Consider the following 12,456-nt stretch of genomic DNA (forward strand, 5'->3'; position numbering starts at 1 on the left):
TAAAATATTACTAAAGAGATACAAAAAAAGTAAAATGCATATGTTGTTTTTCTTTAAGGAGATTAAATATTACTGAAGAAAAAAAAACAAACTTAAACAGCCAAATGGGGCTATGCATACGAACTTAAAAGGTTTAAATAAAACAGAAATATATACTTTTATTTTTACTTCCTTAACTTGTGGAGGGTGTATCTTGTAGCAAAGCCCTAAGTTTTTTCATGAAAGCCCGTTTCAGTCAATAAGTCTTAAAAAGAGGTGTAAAGATATTGACAATAAGCTATGCAAACCCACCAAGACATGCAATCGTTTAAATCAAGGTGCGAGTCGAAAAACACCATCCCATACTATTAGTTAATGATTAACACATTTCTATATGTATTGTAAGCATACAATACAACTGATAATATGTTGCGCTTATTTATCTGGTGTACCGACATTTTTGCGCATTTAACGGCTGAAATCTAACGTGGTTTGTGCCCTTCAGAATGAAAACAGTTAGCATTTACCTTTTTAATAAAAAGCGAGCTTTTAAGCCTGAGAAATCACTCCGTAAATGCACACGTTTAATTCTTTATCACTTCAAACAACTGAACTATCCAGAACATTTCAGGCATACATCCAGCATTCAAACTATGTATAAAAAGCACAATTGTTAAAGGAATTCAGCATTTCTTAATTGAAAATGTTCCTTTAATCCTCAGCATGTCTCAATGAGTCGTTCTGGTGGTTTTACTTGACATTTTGATATTCTGGTTAATTGTGTTTGCAGTTAAGATGTTCTTTCCTGATTTATACTTGTTTTCTTGTTAATATTTGTTTCGCTGGTGTTAGTGTTCTGATTACAGGTTATTGGTCGTTTGATGTCTTGACTGTTTCTTCTTAGAACAGCTCCTATTATGCAATTCCGTCACATACTGGTCTATTGTTTCTCCGCTTTTCTGGAAACATGTAAAAAAACTTGTGGCGCTCAAATGTCACATTGCGCTTTGGGTTGCAATACGTTTCGAATTTTTCAACTATTTTGTTCAATTTCATATTGTCTCCATCTTCTTCAAACTGAAAATTGTTATACACCTCTAGCGCCTCTTCACCAATTACATGTAGAAGCATAGACGCTTTCATTTTTTCACTTTTCCTATCTGCTTCAATCGCAGCAAGATACAACTCGAATCTCTGTTTAAATCTTTTCCAATTTTCAGCTACATTTCCCTTTAACTGGAGATTTGGTGGGGGCTGTAATCCCAACATATTTTTTTTTTCTTTTGCTAGAACGTCTTAGCGCTTTCTCATCATGTTTTCGGGTTACTCACAGACACGCGACTCGTTCAAAAGCTGAACCTCTTCTTCACATTCCTCTTCCAATCCGCCACTTCTGACACCATGTAGTGATCTTGTTAGGTTCGTAGTTTAATCAATACACAGGATTGAAAGATATAATAACTTTTTAATAGACAGACTTTAGAGACATTTACTGTACAAGTTACTAATCGTTCTTTTGTTCACGACCATTCTCCTACTTGCATCGGCATTCACAGGCATTACTAATCATTCTGTAAGTATCCCTTAATAGACCTTACTAATCAACTATCATTACAAAATCCAACGTGGTTTGTGCCCTTCAGAATGAAAACAGTTAGCATTTACCTTTTTAATAAAAGGCGAGCTTTTAAGCCTGAGAAATCACCCCGTAAATGCACACATTTAATTGCACATGTGTTAATATGCATGCTTACACAGTATTAAAAGACACTCAAAAATTAACGTCATTTACCTTTGTTCTCGCGTTTGATAAAAGGCGAGCTTTTATGCCTGAGAAATCACCCCGTAAATGCACACGTTTAATTGCACATGTGTTAATATGTATGCTTACACAGTATTAAAAGACACTCAAAAATTAACGTCATTTACCTTCGTTCCCGCGTTTGACTCGTGCTGTAAATCTCTTCCTTGTTTTTAGTTCAAGTGATTACGTAGGAGGTGTGATGACGCGATACGTGAATCCGCCTCCTCCATTACAGTATATGGACAAAAAACAGGTTCCAGTTATGACCATTACACGTATAATTTCGAAATGAAACCTGCCTAACTTTTGTAAGTAAGCTGTAAGGAATGAGCCTGCCAAATTTCAGCCTTCCACCTACACGGGAAGTTGGAGAATTAGTGATGAGTCAGTCAGTCAGTCAGTCAGTGAGTCAGTGAGGGCTTTGCCTTTTATTAATTAGTATAGATCTATACTAATAAAAGGCAAAGCCCTCACTGACTCACTGACTGACTGACTGACTGACTGACTGACTGACTGACTGACTGACTGACTGACTGACTCATCACTAATTCTCCAACTTCCCGTGTAGGTAGAAGGCTGAAATTTGGCAGGCTCATTCCTTACAGCTTACTTACAAAAGTTAGGCAGGTTTCATTTCGAAATTCTACGCGTAATGCTCATAACTGGAACCTGTTTGACTGACTCACTCATCACTAATTCTCCAACTTCCCGTGTAGGTAGAAAGCTGAAATTTGGCAGGCTCATTCCTTACAGCTTACTTACAAAAGTTAGGCAGGTTTCATTTCGAAATTCTACGCGTAATGGTCATAACTGGAACCTGTTTTTTGTCCATATACTCTAATGGAGGAGGCGGAGTCACGTATTGCGTCATCACGTATTACGCCTCCTACGTAATCACGTGAACTGAAAACAAGGAAGAGATTTACAGCACAAGTCAAACGCGGGAACGAAGGTAAATGACGTTAATTGTTGAGTGTCTTTTAATACTGTGTAATTGTTGAGTGTCTTTTAATACTGTGTAAGCATACATATTAACACATGTGCAATTAAACATGTGCATTTACGGGGTGATTTCTCAGGCTTAAAAGCTCGCCTTTTATTAAAAAGGTAAATGCAAACTCTTTTCATTCTGAAGGGCACAAACCACGTTAGATTTCAGCCGTTAAACGCGCAAAAATGTCAGTACACCAGATAAATAAGCGCAACATATTATCAGTTGTATTGTATGCTTACAATACATATAGAAATGTGTTAATCGTTAACTAATTTTATGGGATGGTGTTTTTCGACTCGCGCCTTGATTTAAACGATTGCATGTCTTGGTGGGTTTGCGTAGCTTATTGTCAATATCTTTACACCTCTTTTTAAGACTTAATTTAAAAAGGTTTTCTTTTCTTCTTAATTAAAATTTAAAAGCAATACTTCACCGCTGCGAAGCCCCTCTAGCGCTGACGTCCGAGGTTCGATTACCGTAAGCGAGTGCAGTGAGTGTGTACGCCTGATGAGCCAAGAATAAGGGGGAAAGACGTGTCGCGTACTCTTTGCATTATTTGACAGTAAACAATTTTCATCCATTCTATGATCTGCTTCTCACAACTGAAGGCACCGTGGCTGATGTTACCTGACTTGCTGGCCAACCATAAGCGTTACCTGGTAGGTAACCACCCACTCACTTCACTCCCTTACGGGAATCGAACCTCGGACGTCAGCGCTAGAGGCGAAGCCCCTAAAATTGCGCCACAGCGTGTGGTTCGTTTATTTGACAGCATGTAGATCGGGGTAATTACATTCACGGCATTCGTAGTCTGATTCACAATCTGATTGTATGGGTGGTTACCTACCAGGTAACGCTTATGGTTAGCCAGCAAGTCAGCTCGAAGTGATCACTCGAGTGAAGGCAGCTTCGCAAAAAAACAGATCCTTAACAAACTGTTATTGGTATATTTTCCCTCAATTTTAAAAGGTTTTCTTTTCTTCTTAATAAAAATTTAAAAGCAGTACTTCGCCGGTGCGAAGCGCGGGGATTTGAGTGACTGACGCATACAGACATATTCATGAGTGCAGGTACTTCAGAAAGAAAGCACTGTGTAAACCTAAACTTTAAATTAAGTTCATAGACCTACAACAGGTTGCCATTGATTTGAGGCAAGATTGCTTTTTTAATGTACAACTATACGTTGCATTCTTAACAGTAAGTTTGCACAGCTTGGTCATATTACAACCTGAGTGCTGAACTGACAACGTCGTATACAAACAGAACTATAACAATTGTAATAAACAAACAAAAAAAAAAAGCGAAGAACCCTTGGATTTAATTAAAAAGGCTCCTTCCTTGGCGAAGCAAGGAAAAAGGAAGACCTTTATATGGTGTTTGTTTATAAAACAGCGGAAAAGCTGTGTTAAGGCTGCTTCACAAAAAAACAGATCCTTAACAAATTGCTATTGGGATATTTTCCCTCAATTTAAAAAGCTTTTCTTCTTAATAAAAATTTAAAAGCAGTACTTCGCGGGGATTTTATATATATATATATATATATATATATATATATATATATATATATATATATATATATATATATATATATATATAGATAGATATAGATATAGATATATAGATGTATATAGAGATATAGATATATAGATGTATATAGAGATATAGATATATATAGATATACATATATATAGATATATATATAGATATATATATATATATATGTATGTATGTCTATATATATATATATATATATATATATATATATATATATATATATATATATATGTAAGCTTATAAGTACTGCCTTACTTCTCTTTAAGAAAGGAAGATGTAATGATACTTCATTTAAACGATTCCATGTCTTGGTGGGTTTGCTTAGCTTATTGTCAATATCTTTACACCTGTTTTTAAGACTTATTGACTGAAACGGGCTTTCACAAAAAAAGTTAGGGCTTTGCTACAGGATACACCCTCCACAAGTTAAGCAAGTAAAAATAAAAGTGTATATTTCTGTTTTATTTAAAACTTTTAAGTTTGTATGCATAGCCCCATTTGGCTGTTTTAGTTTTTTTTTCTTTCTTCAGTAATATTAAATCTCCTTAAAGAAAAAGAACATGTGCATTTTACTTTTTTTGTATCTCTTTAGTAATATTTTAGTGTAAAAGGATAACCAGTATTTAAACCTTTTATGTTACTTTATAAAGTTATTTTACACAGTGTTGAAAAATTAATAAGAAAGCTACATATTTTGGCAGCTGCTACTTTCATTTTCAATGAAATGAAAAAAGCTCTCCAAGAGAAAACCTCAATGAAGAAGAAACAGTTTGCACTATCTAAAAAGGAGAAACCCTCATTTATAAAGGTTTGCTGCAGATGACTTGACTGAAAATAAATACTTCCTATGTGTATAATACATATTTATCTATTTTACTTATGCCTTTATTCCAGCAACTTGCAACATCTGAGGTACAATTTGTTACATTACTTTTGTTTTTTGCAGCACAGGCAGGTGAAGTGACTTCCTCAGGGTCACACAGTGGTGTCAGTACCAGGATTTGAACTGACAAGCTCCGGGTTTGCTGAAATATTACTGAAGACAGAAAAAAAACGAAAACGGGCAAATAGGGCTATGCATACAAATGTCCATCCATCCATTATCCAACCCGCTATATCCTAAATACAGGAGCCAATAAGTAGATATGTATATATACAGTATATATATATATATATATATATATATATATATATATATATATATATATACATACATATGTGAATGTATGTATGTATGTATATATGTATGTCTATATTTATATGTATATATATATGTAGATATGTAAATTTGTATATGTATATATATATGTATATGTGGATGTGTATATGTATATACAGTAATCCCTCCTCCATTGCGGGGGTTGCGTTCCAGAGCCACCCGCGAAATAAGAAAATCCGCGAAGTAGAAACCATATGTTTATATGGTTATTTTTATATTGTCATGCTTGGGTCACAGATTTGCGCAGAAACACAGGAGGTTGTAGAGAGACAGGAACGTTATTCAAACACTGCAAACAAACATTTGTCTCTTTTTCAAAAGTTTAAACTGTGCTTCATGACAAGACAGAGATGACAGTTCCGTCTCACAATTAAAAGAATGCAAACATATCTTCCTCTTCAAAGGAGTGCGCGTCAGGAGCAAAGCCTGTCAGAAAGAGATAGGAAAGCAAACAAATCAATAGGGCTGTTTGGCTTTTAAGTATGCGAAGCACCGCGGCACAAAGCTGTTGAAGGCGGCAGCTCACACCCCCTCCGTCAGGAGCAGAGAAAGAGAGAGAGAGAGAGACAGACAGAGTTTGTTTTTCAATCAAAAATCAATACGTGCTCTTCGAGCTTTTAAGTATGCGAAGCACCGTGCAGCATGTCGCTTCAAGAAGCAGCTGCACAGAAGGTAGCAACGTGAAGATAATCTTTCAGCATTTTTAGACGAGCGTCCGTATTGTCTAGGTGTGCGAACAGCCCCCCTGCTCACACCCCCTACGTCAGGATCAGAGAAAGTCAGCGCAAGAGAGAGAGAGAGAGAAAAGTAAGTTGGGTAGCTTCTCAGCCATCTGCCAATAGCTTCCCTTGTATGAAATCAACTGGGCAAACCAACTGAGGAAGCATGTACCAGAAATTAAAAGACCCATTGTCCGCAGAAATCCGCGAACCAGCAAAAAATCCGCGATATATATTTAAATATGCTTACATATAAAATCCGCGATGGAGTGAAGCCACGAAAGGCGAAGCGCGATATAGCGAGGGATTACTGTATATGTATATGTAGATATGCGTATATGTAGATATGTATATATATGTACAGTATATATGTTTATGTATATATATATGTTTACATAACCTCTTTAACACACTACTTCTCCGCTGCGAAGCGCGGGTATTTTGCTATTATATATATATATACAGTATGTTGTCAAACACGTGCGCATAGGAGGCAGCAGCTAAAATGAGGGTAATTCCATGAGGTGCACTAAGCCTTTTTCTTTTTTCTCTGCAGACCAGTAATAGGAAGTTCCACCTGGCCCAGATAGCATCACTTCTGGTTCCAGACCCGATGACCTCATTTCCAGTTCTGACTCAGTTGACCTCACTTCCTTTGCCAGATCGTAAAACAGCCATATTTTTTCGTGTAAATCAGTTCTGTTTTGAACTCAGTGACTACAATTGCTCATACCTTTTTGCATTTTGACTTCAACCTACATTATATGGGTCAGCTACCCCAAACCTTTTTGAGGTGTATTGTCTATTCTTTTGACAATGTATGTATATATATATACAGTATATACAGTATATATACACAGTATATAGAATATATGGACAATGGGTCCAAGGATTTCATCCCGATATGTACAGTATGTGTATACAGTGTCACATATGTGTGCATGGGAGGCAGCTAAAGGGCTTGAGTAAGGGCAGTTCCGAGGCATGCCAGGATGTGGCAGTCTTGGACTCGGTTGTATGCACATCAGTGCAGCATTTCATTTGAAAGCAACTTTTGCAGCCAGGAAAACAATTACATGGGTGGCTGCCCCAAACCTTTATATGACTCTGTGTTGAGTTTGTGACAACAGTTAGGTCCATAAATATTTGGACAGAGACAACTTTTTTCTGATTTTGGTTCTGTACATTACCACAATGAATTTTAAATGAAACAACTCAGATGCAGTTGAAGTGCAGACTTTCAGCTTTAATTCAGTGGGGTGAACAAAACGATTGCATAAAAATGTGAGGCAACTAAAGCATTTTTTTAACATAATCCCTTCATTTCAGGGGCTCAAAAGTAATTGGACAAATTAAATAACTGGAAATAAAATGTTCATTTCTAATACTTGGTTGAAAACCCTTTGCTGGCAATGACAGCCTGAAGTCTTGAACTCATGGACATCACCAGATGCTGGGTTTCCTCCTTTTTAATACTCTGCCAGGCCTTTACTGCTGCGGCTTTCAGTTGTTGTTTGTTTGTGGGCCTTTCTGTCTGAAGTTTAGTCTTCAACAAGTGAAATGCATGCTCAATTGGGTTAAGATCAGGTGACTGACTTGGCCATTCAAGAATTTTCCACTTCTTTGCTTAATAAACTCCTGGGTTGCTTTGGCTGTATGTTTTGGGTCATTGTCCATGTGTATCATGAAACACCGCCCAATCAATTTGACTGCATTTAGCTGGATTTGAGCAGACAGTATGTCTCTGAACACCTCAGAATTCATTCGGCTGCTTCTGTCCTGTGTCACATCATCAATAAACACTAGTGTCCCAGTGCCACTGGCAGCAATGCACGCCCAAGCCATCACACTGCCTCCATCGTGTTTTACAGATGATGTGGTATGCTTTGGATAATGAGCTTCTCCATACTTTTTTCTTGCCATCATTCTGGTAGACGTTGATCTTGGTTTCATCTGTCCAAAGAATGTTTTTCCAGAACTGTGCTGGCTTTTTTTAGATGTTCTTCAGCAAAGTCCAATCTAGCCTTTCTATTCTTGAGGCTTATGAATGGCTTGCACCTTGCAGTGCACCCTCTGTATTTACTTTCATGCAGTCTTCTCTTTATGGTAGACTTGGAGATCGATATGCCTACCCCATGGAGAGTGTTGTTCACTTGGTTGGCTGTTGTGAAGGTTTCTCTTCACCATGGAAATGATTCTACGATCATCCACCACTGTTGTCTTCCATGGATGTCCAGGTCTTTTTGCGTTGCTGAGTTCACAAGTGCTTGCTTTCTTTCTCAGGATGTACCAAATTGTAGATGTTGCCACTCGTAATAGCAATTTCTCGGATGGTTTTTTTCTGTTTTCGCAGCTTAAGGATGGCTTCTTTCACCTGCATGGAGAGCTCCTTTGACCGCATGTTGTCTGTTCACAGAAAAGTCTTCCACATACAAGCACCACACCTCAAATCAACTCCAGCCCTTTTATCTGCTTAATTGATAATGACATAACGACGGACTTGCCCACACCTGCCCATGAAATAGCTGTTGAGTCAACTGTCCAATTACTTTTGAGCCCCTGAAATGAAAGGATTGTGTTAAAAAATGCTTTAGTTGCCTCACATTTTTATGCAATCGTTTTGTTCACCCCACTGAATTAAAGCTGAAAGTCTGTACTTCAACTACATCTGAGTTGTTTCATTTACAATTCATTGTGGTAATGTACAGCAGTGCTCCGCAACCGGTGTGCCGCGGCACACTGGTGTGCCTTGAGCCGATACAGGTGTGACACGGTCAAATAAGACAATTTTCTAACTAAATAATATTTCAACGGTCCTCCTTAGAAACACAATAACGAGAATACGTGCAATGAAATATTCGCGTAAATAGCCTTTTAAAGGTTTCATAATTTTATGTGTCATTTCTCTGAAATAATAAATCCCATCGCCTGGCGCCTGTCGCCTACGACGTAGGCCCTACGTAGTCGCCAGACAACTCCGTAGTATGCTTTGATAGGCAGATCGCTCCATGCCCTCACCTAGATTCAATTCAAGCCGACGTATTAGTCGTGCTACGTCGCATTCACTCGTCTTGCGACAGTAGTTGTCATTCATTACTATTAGTTGTGTTGCTGAATTGTGTATGGTTAACGTTCTTCGTGTGATTCATATTTAGTTTTATACCCCTTTAAATATGGATAAATTTTTACGTGGAAAAGATTCGTCTTCACGTACAGATGATGAAGAACCCAGCACAAGTGTTGCAAAAAAAACGAAGACTACATTCGATATGGATTCTCGTGGTGTGGTGATGAAACGGCTCCAAAGCCACAATGCATCATTTGCGGCGATCAGCTATCAAACGAGGCAATGGCACCCAGTAAACTAAATCGCCATCTAAATTCAAACCATCCCAGTTACGCCAAAAAAGACAAACAACTTTTGTGTTAATTAAAAATGATAAGCGGTCATGCCTAAAAGATCTTGACCAAGAACTTCGGGTTGCGCTGTCAAATATTGAGCCGAATATAAAACTTTTGTGTTCATTGAAACAAGCGCAGGTATCACATTAATCAGTCATTATGTTATAATAATTATTAAGATTGCATAAAAGTTAATATAGTATAGTTTTTATGTATGTATACTTATAATAAATGTATACTTATAATAAAAAATGAAAATTTATTGTAAAATTTGTGTATTAAATTCATATCTATATATCAGTGGCGTAGCTGGAGATCATGTTGCCCGGGGCGGTGAAAAATTTGACGCCCCAAAGCTGAAAGAAATTTTTTTTTTTGCGCCTCCTTAAGGAACAAAAAAAAAAGAAAGTACCGTAGTTTGGACGCCCCTAAATAGCTGACGCTCGGAGCGGACCCTCCCCCCCCCCCCCCCCCGCTATAACGACGTCACTGCTATATATTTTAGCTTATGACGTGCCACGGAATTCTAGGAAGAACTTTGGTGTGTCGTAGGTGAGAAAAGGTTGCGGAGCACTGATGTACAGAACCAAAATTAGAAAGAAGTTGTCTCTGTCCAAATATTTATGGACCGAACTGTATGTATGTGTATATATATATATATATATATATATATATATATATATATATATATATATATACAGTATATACACACACATATACATACATATGTGCGTCAGTGGATAATCCTTCGGGCTCTTCTGAGGTATGTACTACCATTTGAGTTCAATGGCGCTAAACTTGTCCTCTTCTGCTCCCTTCACAGTGCTGAGAAGACGCTCAGTGAGGGCTATTTGACTCTGCATCTTCCAGTCCTCCAGTTGTATGCTCTGTGGTCCCTGGAAGAAGACATCACTTGATAAAAGAGCATACCATAGGATGGAGGTCCTAGCCACAGTCACTAAAGCAGGCTTTGCAAGGAGACCCATATTTCATTTGTTTTGGCACCATCAAACTCATATTTTGTTTATAAGTTGCATTTGATTAAACAGGGACAATCGGGTTAGCACCCCAGCATTTCCACTACTGACTACATTGGCTACTACATTGACTACAAAAGGCACACAAACAAAAACACACACACACACAAAGAACCAAAATTCAAGTACCCGTGTAGTCTCAATTTTCCATGAAATCTTCCATGCTTTTTCTCCATGTAATTTCAATTTCTTTTATTTCTAAAAATAACATTTTACGTCTTAAATCAAAAGTTTATGTTCTATGGAATTTAGTTATTTACTCACTTGAATAAAATATTTTATTTAATGCAGTGCTTGTACAAGAAGGTGACAATAACTGCTTATTTCCTGGCTATTCTTCAAATACTGCCATTTAATCTTTTAATCTGAAAACAACAAGCAATTTTCTAGTAAATAAATAGCATGGTTATACTTACGTTTACTTGTGTTTGGCATACCTGTAACAAATAATTCAAACCTTTTTTATACAAGTAAAAAACAACAATTTTATTTTGATGATGCTGTTTAATTACCAAATGTTTTTTACAGGGTATAATCATTACACTTGAAATACAAAGAAAATTAAACAAACTTCATAATGAGTTAATTGAAAGTATTGTCATTGTCAACAAGTAATTAAATGAGATTTAATTAATGCATATTGATTTACTTTTGTTAGAATATATTGTTACAAGATGACTAATGCTGCCCAGTGCATTTGTATGCTGTTCTGAATAATGTTTACTAAACTCATATTTTGGCTTTGAACTTCTTCAGTTGATCTCTCAGCTCCATCTTTGCAACAGCAGACAGGTGAACTTCATCTGGTCCATCAGCAATTCGCAAAGTGCGTAGAAGTGAATACCTGTAATAAACACAATGTACTTAGGATTTAATGTTTTGGTTAGAAAGTCATTTTAATCAATTCAGATATTTTTAATTTAATTACAATTACATGATCCACTTTAACTTTTAAGTGGAAAGAAACATTTTTGTTTATAGAGCCATTAGAAAGCATTTGTCCATCTCAGATTTTCTTGATTATTTCACATTTTTGACACTGAAACTTTTCACATCTTTACTACTAGAATTACCAGAGCCTACGAAAAAACTTGTAGATCCGGTGTTATAATAAGTTTGTTGTAATATTAAGTTTAATGTCACTGTCTCTGTGCAGACATTTTAAATTTGTTTTTCTTTTCTTTGCACATGCATACTGTAGCTGCACCAGATTTAGTACAAAGGGGCTCAGCATTTAGAATTGCCAAGCCAAGCATAGGACAAGATAGACAAAGACAGCTGGACGAATGTATAGTCAGCCTAAAGACAGAATAGTATACATCTGTCCTCTGTCAGCACAAAATCTTCTTTCCTTGTTTGGAAATGGACTATTTGCCGATGTAAGGGCCTACACGTGGAGAAGACAGTATATAAAGACTTGGACAGCAGCCAAATATTTTGAAGCCGACGGATGGATGAGTGATATCGCCATCCGTCCTGAAAAGTCTTCCAGCGCAGGGACGAAAGATGGCAGACTGTATAGATCAAGATCCCACCTTGGTATTATCTTTGCTATAGGCTTCCCGTCTGTAATGCCGCGTAAATTGTCAGTAAAGAAAGCTAAGTTATTTTCTCTTATGTGATTTTTACCGCCATATCACTATGGGAGGGATATCGCCTTTTAATATCATATCTATATAGTTTTTGGTTACTTAAAACGCCACAATTAGAAAAGAACTTATTCCAACTAGGGAGCTATATCGCCCCCT

General features: G+C 37.0%; 1 protein-coding gene across 2 annotated transcripts in view; it reads right to left on the reverse strand.

The window, feature by feature from the left end:
- Nucleotides 1–11,192: 11,192 nt before the first annotated feature.
- LOC114653490 (nephronophthisis 3) overlaps nucleotides 11,193–12,456 on the reverse strand; it is an 838,883-nt gene continuing 837,619 nt past the window's right edge. For both annotated transcript variants that reach the window (XM_028803845.2, XM_028803846.2), the window contains one exon: nucleotides 11,193–11,552. In XM_028803845.2, coding sequence (XP_028659678.2) covers nucleotides 11,438–11,552 — 115 coding nt within the window. In that variant the 3' untranslated portion in view covers nucleotides 11,193–11,437. The remainder of the gene's footprint in view (nucleotides 11,553–12,456) is intronic.

Source organism: Erpetoichthys calabaricus, chromosome 6 (assembly GCF_900747795.2).
Source record: "Erpetoichthys calabaricus chromosome 6, fErpCal1.3, whole genome shotgun sequence".
NCBI lineage: Eukaryota > Metazoa > Chordata > Cladistia > Polypteriformes > Polypteridae > Erpetoichthys > Erpetoichthys calabaricus.